Source organism: Uloborus diversus, chromosome 7 (genome assembly GCF_026930045.1).
Source record: "Uloborus diversus isolate 005 chromosome 7, Udiv.v.3.1, whole genome shotgun sequence".
Classification (NCBI taxonomy): Eukaryota; Metazoa; Arthropoda; class Arachnida; order Araneae; family Uloboridae; genus Uloborus; species Uloborus diversus.
This window is the reverse complement of record NC_072737.1, coordinates 134,128,011-134,149,257: the sequence shown is the minus strand read 5'-3', so window position 1 is coordinate 134,149,257 and position 21,247 is coordinate 134,128,011. Positions and strand designations below refer to the sequence as shown.

Below are 21,247 nucleotides of genomic sequence, written 5' to 3'. Positions count from 1 at the left end.
TAAGGCACCGTCGACAATAATGCACAGAAAAAGACGGCGATTCTGTATAAAAATAGATGTACTTTTTTTTTTCTTTTTAACGATGTAAATTTCAATAAGAATAAACATTGCTGTAAATTGCTAAAACTGATGGGAACCTTACTTTTGGATCCACCTTCGTATTGAAAAAAAAAAAGAAAGAAAAAGAAAAACATACCGAAATAGCGAAACTTGTTTGTTTACAATGTGAAAAATAAGTTTCCAATTGTTTTGTAACACCATTTTTGTTCTAAAATCTTTAAAATTCAAGCTAGACTTCGTTTAAGATTAAAATGGATTTTGCTTTGAAACAGTACCTATTAATAGTCAATACATGACTTTTTTTTATTGCTGATGACTTTGTGTACTCATTTTCCCCTATTTTATAATTTATAGTAAGAAAAATAAGAATGAATTTTGAACATAAAACTTTTTCAAATAACTTGAAAACGCGAAACGGCTATAACGCGAGTTTTTTCACTAGTAACAAATTTTAGAGCCGACTCGAATTCCTAGCCCGCAACATGAAAACTTTCGTTAAGAAACCGCTAGATATAAATCGTCTTCGATACTGGCTACTTAATATTGGTTTCGTAAATGGACTTTATCCCTTTAGCATGACCAAAGTGAGGAAGTTCCCATACCGTCCTTGTCGAATCATCGCTTTGGTAGTGTATACAAATAGCCATTTAGTACTTTCCACTCTAAATGTGAAAGTTAATTTAATACACTTGTATCTAAGCGCGCTGTTTCTGCTTAAGCTAGGGAAGAGAAAGTCTCTTAAAATTAAATAAATAGTGAAGATCCTCGATATGCAGGAGAACATAGATATCGATTTGTCGAGCTTCACTGCACCAACCCTCATCTTCAGTTTTTTAGCTACAGTAATTATTATTACTTTATCTACTGTAGAGTAGTGTAATAGGGTTGCTTTTCATTATTTTTATTATTATTGCGTACTGTACATTGCACTTTGTCTAACTCTCCCATTGATCATTGATATTTTGCATCATAACAGTATTTTATAATGAGGAGCAGTGGCGGTGATTCGGAGGGGGACGGGGGGTAGGAGGACCCCCCCCCCGCCCCCTTCTTAAAAAAGGGGGCCTTCTTAAAAACTTCTTAAAATACTTTGGGGTAAATAATGTAAGTATAATTCATGTCTAAGTGTTTCTTTGGGGGAAGTTATTGTCTATATAATTCATCAAAATCTTTTGAAAAATAGGAGTATATATGAGTGTATACCCGACTTACGCATCCCTCGCGCAAGTCAGGACTCGACTGTGCCTGTAAAATTGAATCTTATATCACTAAAAATTGAGCGTATGTACCTATCTATGTATGTCCAAGTTACTTCTCCTACGACAAGTGACCTGACTATCGAACCAGGATTCGTAATCTTCCCGTCTTTATGTTTGGCTGTTTAACATAATGCTCCGATAATAATTAGCGGAGATATCAATTTAAAACTATTATTTCTGGCACTTAGATTTCGACATAAAATCCATTTTTTGAAGGCTTTCCTGAATTCAAGTTATTATTCAGTGCTTCATCTCAACTTTCCGCAACAATGCTTTTATTAAAATTTATAGCGTGAAGAAAATCATATTGAGGCAAAAGATCTGTTGCTATTTTTTTTTCGAATATGAACAAGTAAAATTCTGGGTTTTGTTTTAAAGGCTTTTCCTGTCATCAAAAAAATTAAAATGTTTCGTTCTTTTTTTTTCAAGCAGGATTGTTAAACATGCGTCACTTGACATAATTTTTATTTTCAAAGTGCACCGTGCAAAGCCGGGTGACGCAGCTAGTTTAAAATATTTGCTGAGACTGCTAAAAAAAAAGCTTGAAATTATAATCTAAAGGCTTCATGATTTATGTTTGCAATTGGCTGTCGACAAGAAAAGAAACTACTAGCCAAAAGTATACAATATACCGACAGTCCGGTTATGCCATCCAGAGGCAGCAGTTTCGTCCTTGTTACGGACTCATCAATCTAGAATAGACAATAAGCGAGCTGGAGGCAGATGCCGTCTCATTGAAGCTTAGAGTTCCAGTGAACAGGCAGCTGAAGTAAATTTAGATCCCCAGAGAGAGTCCTCAGCAACTGACGAGTTTAACCATACCATTGCTGTGGACTCTCGCTGGTCTGCTAAATTTACTTTGGCTACCAATTTGTAGACCGCCTCAGCTTTAATGAGGTAACATCAGCCTCCAGCTCAGTTATTGTCCATTCCAGATTGATGAGTCCATAACAAGGACAAAACTGCGGTCTGAATAGCATAACCGAGCTGTCAGATCGTTGCATTTAGTTCTGACTTTGCCCTCGCTTAAGTGTGGTAACTTACTGCTTAGTATTAGTCGTGTGCTTTTACAGATTTTGTTTTTTAATCTATGTGTTTTTCTCTTTCTTTCTTTTTTTTCAACGAAAGAAAGCTGAAAAGCTCAGCTCCCAGAATTAAAGAAATGGTCTCTCTTTTTTAAAAATTTATTTTGAAACTGAAAATTTGACTCAAAAATATTTGTCAAACATATTGCAAAAACTAAAAGGGTTAAACCCACAAGGTAATATTCAAAGAACAATTTTAGATGAAACAAATAATTTCTGTTCTTCAATGAGCCACTGTTCTCTAATTAAATCTCATGAAGAAAGACAAATGTAAGCTATTTCAGAACACTTTCGAAAGGCGACGGCTCAAAGCGGGCAATTACTCTTATATAGCGGCTTTACGGACAGAGAAATTCGTAGAAATTTCGCAAGTAAAGGGTAATTAACTTTTGCTGGTCTTCTGCAATTACAGAACTAGTGTGACTTTAGTGGAAAACTGTTCCTTGAAGTTTTCCAGTTGTTGAAACATTTCAAATATGAATCCGAGATACGATGCCAAAATAAAAGTTTTGCTAAACAAATAAAGTGTATTTTAAGTAGAGAAAGATTAGAGGAAGTTTTTATAAATTATGCATGTGACAAAACTCTCTTTTGAAGTCTTAAATTGAAATCCGTTTGATACGACTTTTCTTAGAAGTCTTGGTTACTATAGTTGGAGCAATCCTAACCTGGCAGTATTGTGAAGGTTACGTAGATCCTAATCAAAGCGTTGCGATGCTGCCTGGTCAGGTTTGTCACAAATGTTTTTAAGGAAACAGATTCGTTCAACAGATTTTAAGGAAAACCAGTTTTTAACCTCCGACACACAAAGGAAGGGGGTATAAGTTTGACGTGTCTGTGTATCTATGCGTTTGTATTTCTGTCTGTGGCACTCTGGCACCTAATCGGATGAACTGATTATGAAAAACTTTTTTTGTTGGAAAGGAGAGTTGATGGAGAGTGCTCTTAGCTAGGCTGCGTCTTTGGATGACATTATTAACGAATAAATTAATTAAAGACCTCTAAAAGGTTTTTCGCGATTTTTTCAGTGAAAACATATTAAAAATTCAAAAATTTAGCGCCAAAAAAAAAATTATTTTTTCTGTGTCTGATAGAATGAGTTTAGAACTTCCGTGTTATATAGAATTCGAATTATAACAGAATCTTTTAAAGCAGATTTTAAATATGTCTAAGCCTTTATTCACGCGATTGATAACATAATTCATTGTTGGCCGAAAAGGAAATTAAACGCTATGATTGAAAATTTTTATCTGCTGCCAGTTTCTATTTGTCAACAAATAAAATACTCGTAAATGATTTTTAATAGTACAAGGATTTTAAAAGGATTCTCAATTTTCCCTCCTGATTCTACATATGCAACCCAGTCGGGATTTAAAAATTTTTTTAATTTTAAATCAATAAATTATGGTTACTTGTGTAACACACAATCCCAGGCATTGTTATTCAATGAAATAACTGGGTTAGCATTTTTTTTTTTTTTTTTTTTTTTGCAAATGGCTTTAGAGTCACACATCAGATCTATCATAATTACATTGAACGACACATTTAAATTTTTATTCTGTCCTTTTGATCAAATTAGTATGTGATTCTGTTGCTTTTGATTCATCCGAAAATGGCGTATTACGCAGTTTTTGAAGGAGGCCACTTCTCATACGAAAAGGTAACATGCATTGAAGTGCTATTCAGGTTTTCATTTCTACCTCTGAAAATTGATTTTTAATGTCTTTATTCTGAATGACTGTTTTAAACTTAATTTTTTAAAGCAATTTTGATTTTTTCCTGAGACTAGTTTTTGTTCCTAAATGATTATTTATGTAACGCACTTTCACGTGCAGATTAAGAAGTGAAATAATTCTTCTAGCATTTTTTTTTGTAATTTTAAAACAGCTTTAAAAACATTTATTTTGCCTATCCCCTTGAACGAAAAATTTGAACTTTTATTCTGTTGCTTTGATGAAACTTGTATATGATTCTGATGTTTTTGATTCATTCCAAAATGATCTATTATACACCATTTTCGTGGGAAGCCCACTTTTTGAAATGAGCATGCATTGAGATGCAATTTAGGCTCCCGTATCTGCATCTCAAAATTAATTTTCATTTTTTTTATCCTGAAAGACTGATTTCATTTTTGGATCAATTAAACTTCCTTCTTTTAACTTCGCCTCTCTTAAGCGTTTGAATTTAGTTCTGAAATTTAAGAAAGCCACTCCATCTCTGCCTAAAATTTTTTAATAAAACATAGATTAATGTGCTACGGCGGAAAAAAGACAAATTGCAGATTCACAAGTGATTCAAGTAAAACATTTCTACTACCATGAATGGATTTATTTCTAATAGATCACTGTTTGAAAGTCAATGCAGTTTTTTTTTTTTTTTTTTGTTAATTCTTAAGCTGTAGAGTCTTCGGAAAATTATACCAAAATTAAAAACAAATAGGTCAGAATCGCTGTTTTCAGAAAATATACACATAAACATACTTTCTCTAAAAGGATGTCTTTTTACGTAGTGTAGTGTTATTCTACTAGCTTCGAATATAGTCAATTTTGCTTAAAACTTGATTCATAAATAACCTATCAAATATTGATGGAAAACTTCCTCTTAGTAATTCCGACCATTAAATGTGTGCGTCCCCTCTCCCCCAGTAATTAAATTATTCGTACAGTTTTTTAAAAGTTCCAAAAATCTTTTATTTGATAAATTGGAATTAATAATTTACTGCTGTACATTTCCCAAACGGGAAAACCAGAAAGATCCCCTAGTTGAGGAAATGGTTATTTCTTTTTCAAAATTGTATGGTAGTTAAACTGTGATGTTGCTGTTCTAGTTCAGGGATAAAAATATTTTCATTGTGTAAGAAATTGTACTTTTGTAGCTGAGAAAATTTCATTAATTTTTAACTATCATTTATCTTTACTAATAATAAAGCTGAAAGTCTCTCTGTCTGGATGACCGGAAAATGTCTGGATGTCTGTAGGATCTCTGTGACGCGCATAGTGCCTAGATCGTTAGGCCGATTTTCTTGAAATTTGGCACAAAGTTAATTTGTAGCATGGAGGTGTGCACCTCGAAGCGATTTTAAGAAAATTCGATGTGGTTCTTTTCTTATTCCAATTTTAAAAACAAAATTATCATAAGATGGACGAGTAAATTACAAATTATCATAGCGTTGACCGTAACATGGGCACAAGCCAATTGGCGAGATACGAAACTATCATAACGTAGAACCGTAACATGGGTACAAGCCAATAGGCGAGAAAATTCACCGTACATTATTTGTAAATATATAGGCGAACCAAAAGACCTTTTAATTTTTCTATTACGGGCAAAGCCGTGCGGGTACCACTAGTATTTTTATATTTGACAGTACCAGGAATACGCTAGTTTGATCAGTTATGCTCACATTCACCAAATTTTGCGCACACTAATAAGAAGTAATGGTCACTCTAGACGAAATTATTTTCAGGAAATACACACAGAAAAGGATCCAACAATATTAAAATACTTATTCTTGAAATCTTGTCAAATTTCAACTTACCAATTTGAGCAACATTCAAATCACAAAATAGATAACTAACAAGTTGCTTTTGAAAGGTTCGTCTGAACAACAACAACAACAAAAATAAATTTCTACTGATAATAATGCTAAAAGTTTGTCTATCTGTCTGTTTGTCTGTTAGGAACGGGGAGTCAAGATAGTTTAGTTGATTTTCATGAAATTAAGCAAAACACTAGTTTGTAGCATGGAGGTGTGTACTTCAAAGTGTTTCTTTGAAAATTCAATCTTGTTTTTTTTTTCTCTTCCAATTTAAAACTCATTTTCCACATAAATTTGATAATATGGATGATAAACATTTCATGCATAGTTTTAAATTTTAGATTAGTCAAAAAGTTGACATTTTCTTCATGAGATGAAGTTTACTTGAAGTTTCTACAAGCATTAGAAGAACAATGAGAATTGCTTTTAGAAACCTGGAATCCGAGGCTTTCCTTCTGCACAGTAAAAAAATGTGTAAAAATGCCAGTATTGATGGGTGTAACGTAACACAAAAAATTGGTGCGCTGTTAGCACCAATTATTTTTTCTAGCATCTACCTTGTTTACATAAAAGACCACGCAATCTCTCCTACAAAAATAAGAGTATTCCCGCATCAATTACTTAGGAGATATGGGGCACTGTTCTCGGTAGTTTACATGGTAGGAGAGATTACGTGGCTTATATTGGTTACCTAGTATTGTAAAACAAAAATGAACAAATTTTAAGTTAATTTTATATATTATCTAACGTTCCTTGCTTTGCTTCTTTTGTTTTTTTCCTTCTTAAATTACAATTTCTGCTTCCACTCTTAAAATTATGCATTTTTTTTATTTAATTAGGATTAGGTGAAAGTATTTATTCGAACTATATCAATGCAGACAAAAACCTTACAAACAAAAACCAACAAATACAAAAACCTTGCGAAAAAAAAGGCCTCTTTGGCTATGTTACTATTGCTGTATTACATTAAAGCGTTACAGCAAAATAGCAATGAAAATGTATGACAACAAATGTTGTTACAATTATACAGGAATAGTTTAGAATTGGGTTGTTTCCGTCAATCAAAAGTACTATTTTTAGTCACTGAAATTCATAGAATAAGCAAAATAATAATAATAATAATAATAATATGGACCCAGAAAATGCCTTTATTTTCCCAACAGTTATTTTTTAATTAATTTTTTAAAATGTCCGGTTTTTCAAACTAGGCGTCGTCTTGATGACGTCACAAATGATGCACTTTGGCGCATCTTTCTACCATGTTTCCACGTTATGATAATCAAGAAGGGAATTTAATATTGCGCTCTACGCTTGCTATAAACCATATCGTTGCCAATACACGTGAGTAAAGATGCGAATTAAATATTTTGCTCTGTGAATGGCAACACTGAATGGCATTTCATCATTTGTGATGACATCGGCAGAAGCGTAAACAATGAAAGCGCACCGATTTAAGTATTTTTTTTTTAATATCAAACTTAAACAAATTATTAAAAAGTAATCCTATGTTTTTAAGCATGCTCTTTCAGAAAAAAATACTCTTAAAATTTTGGAAACGAACCCATTATACAGGAGTTTTTTTTGCTATTCTATTGAATTTTGCAAATACTCTCTTAGCTTTACCTTAACTAATCATTTACCCTACCCAATTACCGGATTTGGTCCAAGGTGCCAGCAGCCAAAGTTTTCGTGGGAAATATTCTAAACAACATACGCAAAGGGTGACACAAAGCTTAAACAAAAGTGGTTCCATTTCATTTTAGTTTAATTAGATGTAAAGATAACAATTCAGAATATAAATAATTTTACTAGATTTTGGAATATCGATCCGAAACTCATCTGCGAGTATTTCAGTTCACTTTGTCAAATAAATAAATAAATAAATAAATACATATATATATATATATATATATATATATATATATATATATATATATATATATATATATATATATATATATATATATATATATATATATAATAGCGAATGATCGAGGGATGTAAAGTGTAAAAATTAAAAATTTGGAGATAACCAGTACAAATGATAGGTGAAACTCTCCTCTGTCTTGGGGCAGGAGATAGTACTAGTAGCCCTGGTTTGTTTTGTGAGACAGCCTGATTTAGGAAAACTTTTCAATGAAAGTCTCCCTCGGACCTTAACTTAAACGCGATTTATTAAAAACTTCAAAATTCCCTTTTTACATCACTTTGCTTCCCACTGTCTCATGTAAGAGCATGCGTCAGTAACATTCACAAAAATAGTACAAATCTAGTACCCTTGGTTCTCTTCTACAGTATGATTTAGAAAAACTTTTCAATGAAAGCCTACCTAGGGCGCTTTTTTTTTAACGCGTTTTACTCAAAACTTGAAAATGTTCACTTACATCTCTTTGCTTCTCACTGCCTCAAATATCAAAACATCACCAACCAGGCAATGGCTTCATGGCTTCTTTTAAACGTAGAAGCAATTTTCACCCGTCATACCTTAACGGGCGACTTTCTAGTATTTAATATTTGAAGGGGGAAAATGTTGCAAAATTCATTATAACACATCTTACATTAAATGCATTTTCGAAAAAAAAATATTGGGATTTATATACAAATATGACTATAATTTCTACAATTAGGTGACTATTTTACGATTTCAACGGTATAACTTTCAGTGAACAATTAGTTCTTTATTTTTATCCATAAAATAACCAATAACGCTGTTCTGGAAGAAGAAGGATGAAAAGTTATTGTCTTTTCATCCCTTTACTTCTGAATGAATCCTTACAATGCACATTAAGCAGTTATGTTCTTGATGGCTCCGATTGCACCTACATCATTTATCGATTAAAATAAACATGTACGTTTCTCTTATGTGGATCTTGAAAATAATTCTTTCAAATTATATTTCTTCAGCGTATGATGAATGTGTAATGCGTACTTCAATTAGTTACTTACTTCGTATTAGCCTTCATTTGATAAAAATTTCATTATCACTCGCATTTTGGAGTTATCTTAATCCTATTATTTGCAGAAACAGTTTTGAGTTTTATGGAAACTTTTTTCCTAAAAATGCCTAACAACGAAAATGAAGGTAAATCAGTGCTAAATGAGTATAATAATACTTATTGGAGGGTGGCCCAAAAGCGGGGTTAACAAAGAACACTAGAAAGAAAAAAAATGTATAACCTTACTCCGTGTTAGTCTAGCTGCCTCCATAGCAATGGAGTAACTTAGGTGATAAAACTGGTGTAACACTCATACGTTACACAAGATTTATCAGTTAAGTTACTCACTTGCTATGGAGAAAGCTAGCCACCGGAATAAGGTTGCACAAAGTGGACAATGCTGCCACCGTATTTACGGAGTAAGATTACATTTTTTTTTTACAGTAAACGATCGAAAATTTTAGTTTTTGGCTTTGTATCTTAACAATTTTGATTTTATTTCCTAGAATTGATCTTTAACTTCAATATAAAAAGTGATTCTTGTAATATTTCAAACCCAATATTTATTTATTATCAAACATTACAAATACTCAAAAAATTGCTTTGCCCTGTCAGGGGGCCTAAAGCAGTTAAACCGTTCGGGTCAAGCGGGTAAGTTTAACTAATTGTGATTTGGCACATTTTGCAGTCAAATATGAAGTAATAAATGACTAAATCAATTGACTAGCTAACTGTCATTAAAAAATAAAAAATAAAGTTATACTTATCTAATTTAAATTAAAAATCTAAGTCAGCACGTTTGTTTACAAAATATAAAGAAATAAATAATTAAACTAATATACTAGCAAATTTCCGTCATAAAATATATTTTTTTAAGTTATATTTATCGTTTTTAAATAGAAAATTTAAGTCAGCACGTTTTTGCCAACAAAACATATACAAAACGGATGAACCCGATTTGCCCGAAAGCACGTTTTTTATTTTAATAATTATAGCCTTAAATTAATAACTATAAAAAACGGAATGAACATTGTAGTTAATAAATGAACAGTGTCAGAATAACCTTATAGTATTGACGATAATAACAATAAGCTGGTCTTCGACTAATCACAAGTTACATACCTTTAGTTGTTTTTTTTTTTCAGAAATGTATCATTTTTTGTATTTTAAGTCTGGTTACGTCATGCCTCTTCACCGCTGCTTTGCTGGGACTGATTGAAACACGGGGTGTTCAGGTAAACATGACTACGTAAGCATTGCCGTTAGAACACCATGCAGCAGCATACAAGTGCCTACCCACTGTCACCGTCCCCGGCTTCCCCCACATATAAAGACATAATCAGCAATGCATAAACTGTATTGCTAGAGCACGGAAGAGCTTATTATCACTAAAACATCAAGACGACAGTCATAGCAAGAAAGTTGAAAAGTTGTCACTTTAATTTTTAAAAAAAAGTCGGTTTCAACTTAGCATAAAAATGCTTGACTTCGCCTGAATGATACGATAATAATAATTTTTGATGTAGTTTTGTGTGAAATATGTTTGGTATTTTTTTTTAAATATCTGAAGGAAAAGAGAATGTTAATTTAGTCGGGTATAAGCTTTAGAGGCACAGTACTGCAAATTGTTCATAGTTTTCAAATACTTTACAAAAAAAAAATATATATATATATATAACGTTCACTCGCAAGGTGAATTCCTCATCCCATATTTAAAGTGAGTCATAAAATGAAGTAAACTAAATTTGAAATCGCACTGTGTATAGCGCAAAGCAACTACTTATGAGTTTTTATCTTTATGTAGAAAAAATCCTTAAGATGCAAGCAAATAAAAAAAAAGAAAAGAAAAAAAAATACCCGTCACACACTATCATTAAAAATTTAACTCCCGATTAAAACAGAAAACAAGCGAAGTGAAGTAAAATTCCGAGAAGCTGTATAACTAAAGCATTTTCATTCAGTTCTTGAATTACTGGTTTATGTCTATTGGGGGGGGGGGGAGACTGTTAAATTCATATAATCTTCAGAAACAGAATGTTTTTATTTTTTAATTTTTTTTTAAATGTGGTATCTCGAAAGTTTACATTAGCTAAAATATAAAAGTCAAATATAACTTATGAACGCTATCTATGAACCCTAGACACATATGTGCCCCAATTTCACGTTAAAATATCCCTTTTTTTCATATGCAAGTGATTTTGCTCTTTTCTCTATCATTGGATACTTTATGCGTGAAGTCGAGGAACAAATGACAACATCTTTACTAATAATAAAGCTAAAAGTCTCTCTGTCCGGATCTCTCTCTCTTTGTCTATTTGGAGATCTCTCTGCCCGGATCTCTGTCTGTCTGTCAGGATCTCTATGACGCGCATGGCGCCTAGACCGTTCTGCCGATTTTCATAAAATTTGGCACAAAGTTAGTTTGAAGCATGAGGGTGTGCACCTCGAAGCGATTTTTCGAAAATTCGATGTGATTATTTTTCTATTCCAATTTTAAGAACAAAATTATCATAAAATGGACGAGTAAATTACAAAATTATCATAACGTGGAACCGTGACATGGGCACACAAGCCAATTGGCTCGAAAATTAATCATACATTATTTGTAAATATACAGGCGAACCAAAAGAGCTTTTGATTTTCTATTACGGGCAAAGCCGTGCGGGTACCACTAGTGAAGAATAAAAAAATATGTATTAGCATTTTTTTTATGCTTACCAACACATACTCAAACAGTAGAGCCGATTACACTCAGATCCTTTCTGCTAATCTAAAAGTATAGGTTAGATTAAAAGGAAAATGTGTCTATTCTATAAAAAACAATTCATTGTCATGCCGCTTTTTTTGACTCAGTTTTGCGCCTTAAACGAAAGAACCAAGGTTCTCCACACATGTGAACAAAATCATTTATAAATCACTCTCCTCCTAAATATTCAGAAACGAAGTAAACATAACAAGATGCAAATCAAGTCGCTGGGCGTGGCACTAGAAATTTCGACACCAATTTTGTTTTCGTCTAAACATGTTACATGTAAGAAGGAAATTTTTCTGCAATTTCTGTGATGAACTGAGCGTGCAATATGAATTGTATAATGCTTGCTGGATTTAAAAAAAAATAAGAATTTGAAGGGAAAAAAAATCACATTCAAATTATTTATATTCGTTACAAACCCTTCAGGGAGTCCGGGGCACAAAAGTCGTCAAATTTTGCACTTTTTATATCATTTTTTACGCATTAAAAGAAAAAATCTCCGTTTTTTTCTGCTTGAGATAACGTTTTTATCTTGTTTCCATCTTAATTAGAACGAATAATATAATTATTTTTGTTGAATGTATTTAATTAATACTATTTTTTACTTTAAAACTTTAGGGGCATTTTTCTGCATGATGCAATTTTTTCAGATTTTTTGCATTCAAACTCTTATAAGTCAAGAACTGATAAAGATAAAATAATGAAATTCGGTACGCATCTTTTTCAAACAGTTAACTTAGTTTCATTTCGCAAATTTAAAAACTTCACGTTTACTGAGAAGTTTGCGACGACTGCGCTTACGCGACGCAAAGGAATGTAATGTGTTTATAAGTCTATGTATGTTTGTTCCTATGGGGCCGTGGTAGCCCGATCGGTAGAGTGTCGGATTCAGGGCCGGAGGGTCCTGGGTTCGAACCTCAATGATCAGAGACCCACCGTCGTCATTAAAGGGGACTGGGCGACGTTAAATATGCTCGTGGTCTCAATGTCCTCCAAGTGAAACGATACCTCTGGGGTGTTAGCACCAGGTAGCTATTAGCTCCTGGACTAGTTCTAAATTCTCATTAACTGTTCGATCCGGTGATGGTGCTGCCATCTATCGGTATATAAAATAATGGAGGCAAGGCACTTAGTATGCAGTTCTCGACATATATACAGTTGTAGTCAGTTGTGACTCTGAATAGGAATAGAATAGGAATAGTTTGTTCCTATATGGCGTTCTAGGGGCAAAACGCCTTGACCAATTTTGGTAATTCCTACGTCAATCGATTTGGTTTAACCTTGGGAGTGTCCCTAAACACATGACAGTAATCAAAATTCACCATATCAACAACCAGTCGCCATATTTTGTCAGTTCGGGATCTGCGCACGTTGGGTGTTGCACGCTGTGTCGCACGCGACCTGCGTGCGACAAATGCAGGTAGTTTTCGCTGCCTGAATTTTTTTGTTTACGAAGTCTACTAATTGTGGTCTCAATGGCCGAGTGATCTTAGCGATTGCTTATCACGCTTGAGGCAGTGGGTCAAGACACCCGCTCTCCGGATGTATTTTCTCCTTTTTCTGATGTAAATTCTTTCAAATGTTCTTACTGCATATGTATTCTGTACTGTAATAAAAAAATATATATATTATGCGTAACGAAGGCAAGACACTCAGATTGCAGTCCTCATCAAAATAAACCCGTGCAATAAGCACCAAAAGAAAGAAAGTCTACTCATGCAATTTTCATCTCTAACATGTTGAATTTGATTTTGCCTTGATTCAAGGGACTAAGTTTCGCGATGTGTACATTCTTGAGAGGATTTTTTAGTTTTGCGAGAAAGATTTGACTGACGACTTTTTCGATTTCGCGTCATCATGAGTTATACAGGCCGTTTATATAGCTGTGCTGTGGTTGACTTAAGTTCGCGCGTTTTTTCCTAAAGTCAAGTACATGTAGCTTTTAGCCGAGTTAGGTCCCTAGAGGGACTAATTATCAGTAGTTTAGCCCACCGCAAGTTACTTAATAAACCTCACGATATAAAATAAACTCTCAATGAAATGACAAGATTGCGAAATGTATCGTCTTATAATCATAATAACTAAGTCAGTGAACATGAACTAAAAAGTGTAAAATAAAAAATTATTAAATAAAAACAAAAGATCAGACTGCGTAAAAACCAAAAAAACTAAAAAGAAAAATGTATAAGCCCAGTAGTTTAGAATGTTATTAAGTTTTACTGAATAAATACACCGTTGAAAGAGTTTTATTACCGTACACAGATAAGACAAATCAAAAATTCAAAAGCAGAATAGCTGGATCAACAGTCGGGGCTCATCCAAATTTTACGGGGTTAATTGAATCAGAAAGGAATGGACCCCGACTGTTGATCCTTCTGTTCTGCTTTTGAATTTATAATTTGTCTTATCTCTGTACGGTTATAAAACTATTTCAACGGTGTAGTTATTCAGCAGCACTTAATGACATTCTAAACTACTGGGCTTATACATTATATTTTTAGTTTTTTTGGTTTTTACACAATCGGGTTTTTGTTTTTATTTTATTTTATTTATTTATTTATTATTGTTTTTTTTTTTTTTTTTTTTTTGTATTTTATAATTTTTCGAAATGTTTCTTCAAATGATTTCTACTTTTTATTGAATTAATATCTTTAAATTGCCAATTAAAAAGTGAAGCTTAGATATTTGTGCATAATTTTTTGAAAAATTTTTTTGAAAATTGCCCAATTATATTTTGAGTTTTAGCGAGTTAAAGCAACCTTATTTTTTTTTTTTAAATTAAACTAAAATTATTATTATTTTTAAAATATTTATGTTATGATTCTGCTATTAAATAGATGGTGAATCAGTGCAAAAACTTCAAAACTCTGAACTATTAATTTTTTTTTTTCGAAATGTGTCCCGGACCGCCCTTAAATCCATTTATTCATCACTTCCCAAAAGGGTGTCACTCGCCAATCTCATGTGCTAAATATGATTTGAAATATTGTGAAAAATTTTCAGAAATAAAGTTTTTATATGTTTCCAAAACTTGGAAGTTTATTTTTGTTAGTCAGACTAGACGGGTGACATCCGGTGGAAACTACCCCCTCCCCCCTCTTGCGCAGTGATTTACTGCATTCGATCATGATTAGATACACGAAAGACGCTAGGAAAGTAAGAAAGTAAAATCCGCTTTGAAATATAAAACGAACAAGTACAAATGAAGCAAAGAAGTTTATTGCACAAAAATCTACCACCATTACACTATTTTTCGACATAGATCTAGTGATTTTCAAGTCTTTTGTCACGGCGTGATACAAATTACTGCACACCCTCCTCATTGAATGTGCCGCCAGTATAGTGAACCATTAAGCTACACGTTCTTTGAGGCTAGTCATTACTGTTGCACCATTTATCGCAAGGGAAAGTCTTCAGATGCTGAAGGAGAATAAGTGAATGAAATGAGAGAAAGAGTCACTGAAAGTGAGGTTGGGGCTGTACGGAAGATAGTCAGAAACGCACAGCCAAATGACTCCTACGGGGTTTTGTCAGAGTCCTTTGGTTTGGACGCTTTTGAGAGTCCTCCGTACAGCCCCGTCCTTGGTCTTTGCGACTTTCATTTGCTTCGCGATCTGAAGTTTTCCTTGCAGATCAGCGATCGTGCTACGCTTTGGCAAATGCCTGGAAAATCTCGGGAACTGTGTCGAAAAGTAGTGTAAGAGTGGTAGATTTTTGTACAATAAATTTCTTTGCTGTATCTGTACTTGTTCTTCTTTTGTTTTAAGACGAAACTTACTTTTGGAACGTCTCTCGTCATTCAAAATCTTGGGGAGGTTTTTCAGAACTGAAGTATTTTTCACAAATTCAAAAATTCATTTTTGTTATCATCCTCAGACGGTGGTATTCCGGGGCATATCACTCCCTCCCCCAACTCTTCGTATTCACACTACCTATTTACGACTGTGACCATTGTGACTCGTAGCGACGCCCATGTATCTTTGCAGGGACATGTTGCGCTTTTAGGTTTAATATCTCACGTTGTATATTTTGGAGAGAATATAAAATTTTATTTTCATGTAAGGTAAAATACACATACAATGTACTGCCAGTCCGGCTATGACATCCAGAGACTAGTTTTGGAATCATCAGTCTGGTATAACACAGGTCAACAAAAAACCTTGTGTGTGTGTGTGTGTGTGTGTTTCTGTTTTAATGCATGAATTCTAACACTATACAAAGAAAAACAAAATTATCCCCCCATAACTTTTAAAGTTTGTTTTTGTCTGTTTTACGTCTAAAAGTATGTTTTGGAGTTTTAACTGATTAGCATACGGGAAAAAATTAATTGATTTTTGAATCTGCTTCTTGCAAATTTATCGTCTGCTGAAAGACGTAACTAGGCCATTTCCGAACAGGGGCACGACCTCGTTTTGGTGCCCCCTCCTCCTCCTAAAATAAAAGAAAATATTCCTGGAGAAATTTGATAGCGTCAACACTAAGATCCCACTCATCAGCCCGACAGAGTTCAATGAGTTAGCACGAGACATTAACATGCCCAAGAATAAAGCAGACTCTAGGTTCCCAATTAAAACAGTGGAACTTGCTTAAAAATGATGTGAAAATAACTGATCAAAGATTATCATAAATTATTATTTTTTCTTTTTTTTTAACCAAAGAAGATGGATTTTGTTACTGTAGTAACGTGTCGTGTTTGTTCGAGGATATTGAAATGCCATGCATTGCATATATTATAACTGGAGACTTTTCATTGATAGCTCTGCAAAAAACTTAAAATCAGTCCTTCTTCACAACGTATAAACCAATTACCAAATCTTCCCTTAGAACTTTCTGTGATATGCAAGGAAATTTACGATAGGGTTTAAATGGTGAGAAATTAAAATATACAGAATATGATTGGCCAGTAATAGGAGATTTCAAGATGGTTAGTTTTCTGGTGAGAATCCAAGGTGGGCATACTAAGTATCCCTTGTCACCTTTGCTTATGGGATAGCAGAGAAAATTCAGTATATTACCAACAGCGTATATGGCCTGATCGAGTCGAGTTTCAGGAGGGAAGCATAATGTCAAATTGGAACCAAGTATAGACCCTAAGAATATATTGATGCCACCATTACATATAAAGTCAGACATAATGAAGGAATTAGTGAAACTCTGGTTCAAAACTCTTAAGCTTTTGAATATTTAAAGAGTCTTAAAGCAGTAGTGAGTGGTTTTCTCGGAAACAACAGAGCTAACAACTATCAAGAATTGATTGAAAACATGCTGGAAAGCTTTAAAATTAGGGACTGCAGAAGTGTCTCATAAACTTAATATGCTACACGCTCACCTAAACCAGTTTAAAGAAAATATAGGTGCCTACTCCGAGGAGCCAGGAGAGCGTTTTCACCAAGATCTGATGGACTTTGAAAAACGTCACCAAGGGCAGAATAGTGAGATTATCATGGGAGATTATATTTAGGGTTTAATACGAGACAGTCCATAAAAACATAACAAAATCACCAAAACTATTCATTTTTGAGCTATAATTTTACTATTTTACGTTTATGTGCTAGTATTTATTATTTTATTTTTAAATTAAAAGTACTAATGTTCAGCAAAAAAATTTCTACTTGAGTCTTTAAACAAAATCCGATATTTCACTTAAGAATTTTAAAAAATCTTCTAGTTTCAACAAAAACAAACTTTGTTCAAAATGATTATTTTTCCCTTTATTAGAAACATAAAACAAACCACAATTTAATACTCAGCCAGAAACAAAAATCATGTTGATCTGTGCAATCAATAAATAAGCTGGGGCAGATGTTCATTCATTGAAACTGAGATTACCAAACAAACTGGTAGCTAAAATTTACTAAGCACACCAGTATTGGCGTGATAAATTCGTTCGGTCTGCCAGTTTGAAAGGAATCTTGGTTTCAATGGGAGAACATCTCCAGGCTCGGTTATGCACTATTCCAGCCTCGTGAGCACAAAGTAAGGACGAAACTGCAGTTTTGGATATCACAACCGTACTTTTCGGTATAATGCATGCACTTCTGCTGTAGACCTTACTTTAGGGCGCAACTTTCTTTTTCTTAAGGGAAGATATGTCTTTTGATATTGAATATTCTTTCCTAGATTGGCGGCCGATGGTGACTGGTGGAACTCTCCCCGCTTCCCCCTGCAAACCCTCTGCCAGGTGCGCGCTGCCATCCAGGGCGGCCTGCGCACCTACATCTGCCGCTGCGTGCTGCCCATCAATGTCTTCAACGAGAAGATCTTCTCGGTGGTCTGGTTCTTCCTGGCCCTCGTGCTGCCCCTCAACGCGGTCAGCCTCTGCATCTGGGTGTGGCGCATCTTCCCCTGCAACCGGCTGGCCTTCGTCCGCTTGGCCCTGTGGCGGACACGCCTTTTCAGCCTCTCGGAGATCTCTCGAGCCTCCAAGAAAATCGAGACCTCCTACCTGGGCTGGGACGGAGTGTTCGTGCTCCGCCTCATCGAGCACAACCACGGCAGCAACCTGGCCACCGTCATCCTGGGCAAGCTCTGGGAGTTCTACGCCAATCAGATGAAGGCCCAGGAGGAGGGGCAGGTGGGCGGGGGCGCCCTCGCCGACCTAGAGCTGGGCAGGGCGCCCGGGGAGATGGGCAGCGTGACCTCCGTGGCACCGTCCACCTCGTGGCACTCGTGCCACGCGGGTGCGTGCCACCTCGGACACTTCTCCAGCCAGCAACAGAAGCGGTCCGCCGCCGCAGCGCCGCACAACGGCTACTGGAGCAAGTGTTCATGATCGTAGGCAGTGTTACTCTTAGCACTCAGGGGTTCTCAAATATGGTCACTCTCATACCCACAGTGGTTCCTAAAAATAGAACTCTCGTGGTCCCTTTTCGGAAGCCAACAAGTTAATGTAATTATGAACTGATCTCTTAAAAGCACAACAAGAACAATGAGTCTAATTTATTATAATATATTGCTGAATACCTTACAGAAGGCTTTTCTGTTGAAAGAAGAAAAAATTACAACAAATGTTTGAAATTCATTAAATTATTGAATGTCATGACCTTGATGCAAAAGGGCATTTGATTTACTTACTTGTTCAGTAAAAGTTTTAACTTTTCTTTGGATCTGAAATGCATAAATTCTAATTTTTTTTAATGATAAATGACGAAACATAACTAAAAATTAGGTATGTCTAACAGGAACTTTAGATAATTTTGGCTTCAAAATCAGTTGGACAATGCAATCAAATGTGCTTCAGAGGTAAGAACCTAAGGGCAACTCTTTTTTTGCGAAGTATATCAGTTGAATGAACGTTAGTTAACATGAGTTGCTTGGCTTCTTAAGAAAGTTTTGTGATGCATTACTGAGTATGAACCTATATTTTCCACTGTGTTTACTTAATTTTAAAATGTGTTCTCGGGTATAGATTCTTAAGTGCTATTAACCATAATTTCAAGTGAACACTCAATTAAAGATAATTCTCGATGGGAAAAAAAGATAAATTAAATCTTGTGCATTAATATTGCCAACAATGTGATCAATAATTCTGCTTAGTTAATTAATGTCTTTGCACAGTTTCAAATACTACTGTGGGCTCATCGACATTTTGAGAACCTTTGCTTTAACTAAATTAGGTGCTTTAAAATTTTCCAATTGTTACTTGACCTAACAAAAAAAAGGAATTAAGATTTTGAAAGGAACTTCGGTTTGATTCATATTCTGTGACTTTGGTTTCTGGAGACATTTGTGTTTACTTCACTTGGTTTTGTAACTGTGAACAATTTCTCAACAAGCCCAATGTTGTTCGTCTTCCAGTGTGTGTATCCGAATGTTGCCTACGAACAACTTATGGGAAACCTGGGAAAGGATTATTTTTGTCACCATTTTACAGCCTACCTTGCACAACTCGCATCTGCTTAACAGGTAAGATTTTAAATTTTCAGAAGATTATAATACCTTTTTATAGAGAACTTTAAATCATTGCTCAAGTTTTTCCCTTTTGAAGTACACTGTAAACAAGCTGAGTAAAGTTATTACAAATGTATGGTGCATTTTCTTCAGGTGAACCAAAGTTTGGATAACTTAAATTCAAAGTCATGATACTTTTACCTCATTTAGTGCAGAAATTAGAAAATTCTAACACAAGACAAACCAGTTCATCCGACATTTGGAGCAACCAGTGGTAATACAGTAACTACAGTCGAACCCGCTTAATGGAATAGCCATTTTGCCTTGAAAAAATATTCTAACAAGCAGGATATTCCATTAACAAGGATCCAAATAACACATTACATTGGTTTGGTACATTAAAAACTTATGATTTTAAGCGGGATATTCTATTAACTGATATTCTAATAAACGGGCTCTGCTACTTTAAACGATGCCATTTTTTATCTGCGTTGCCCATTGGCATTGGTGGTTCAGAAACTCGACAGGTCATGTGCTCAAACCCTAATACGCTGCACATCATGATGTTTAATTTTATTGTATTTTAAAGCTATCTTCCGTACGTTGCACCAATTTAAAGGAAACTTTAGCACCCTCTTTTTGCGCAATACACTACAAAATTGCTTTCAGTGTTTTGGTTGTAACTCAAATAACCGACATTTTATGAACTTATATTTATCTAAACTGGTTGAGCGCAAAGCGTCTTAATAAATTTTTTAAGTACCTACAGCTATGGGAATTTTTAGCCGATACTCCGCAATGTTTAGAGAAAGTAGTAAGACGATTAGTACCATCCAGTTCGAACCCTGGACTGAAACACGGGAGCTGAGTAATCTGTCAAAAATGCTACTAGATAGTCCATGAGTTATCATCATTCTTCCTTTTTTCGTTTTGTAAAGCTTGATATCAGAGGTGTTGATATGTGCAGGGTGTCCAGCGAATGACTCCCTGATTTAAAAATTAAATAACTCAAAAACTAAGGACGATATTGGAATAAAATAAACGGTATCTTATAGTGAATCTCATAAAAATCATAAACAGGAATTCGCAAATTCGTAACGAAAATTGCCAACAGATCGCACTGCACACTATAATTGCAATAGACGTCCTCATATATAGTGCTGCGATGGGGTTGGACGATAATTTCTAGCATAAATGTAAGCACATCTGAGAGGTTAAACTACTGCTGAAATGCCTAACCCCTTCGCAGCACTATTTATGGGGACTTCTATAGCAATTACAGCCTGCAGCGCCACTGGTTGGCAATTTTTGTTTATAATTTCCAAGGCTCTGTACTGGATTTTTATGGGTTTCACACTACAAACATTTTTATTTTATTCCAATATTGTCCTTTGTTTTCGAGATTTTTAATTTTGAAATCAGGGACTCCTGCATTGGATACCCTGTAGATTCTGACTTATATATCTGGAACCGCGATGGTAGAAACAAAAAAAGGCAATGAAACAACGCATGGCAATAGCTGATCGCAAAAACTATACATGAAATTACTAAATAGAAAGGAAGCTCATAAAGTGGCCATGACAAAAGGACAAAAATCAACTGCTTGAAATATTTTCTATACCAATCAACAATGTTTTTTAATTGAAGAACCATATTTACCAATAACCAGAGTGAGTCTGTTGTAATTTGAGTAACATGGCTGTTTTGCCCAATCCAAGCTGGGCAAC

General features: G+C 34.6%; 1 protein-coding gene across 1 annotated transcript in view; it reads left to right on the top strand.

Annotated features, from left to right (window-relative positions):
- The window catches only part of LOC129226614 (innexin unc-9-like), a 44,078-nt gene extending 25,676 nt beyond the window's left edge, over positions 1-18,402 (top strand). The window contains exon 2 of the mRNA XM_054861243.1: positions 17,751-18,402. Within this exon, the coding sequence (XP_054717218.1) occupies positions 17,751-18,402 (652 nt within the window). The remainder of the gene's footprint in view (positions 1-17,750) is intronic.
- The last annotated feature ends 2,845 nt before the right edge of the window (positions 18,403-21,247 follow it).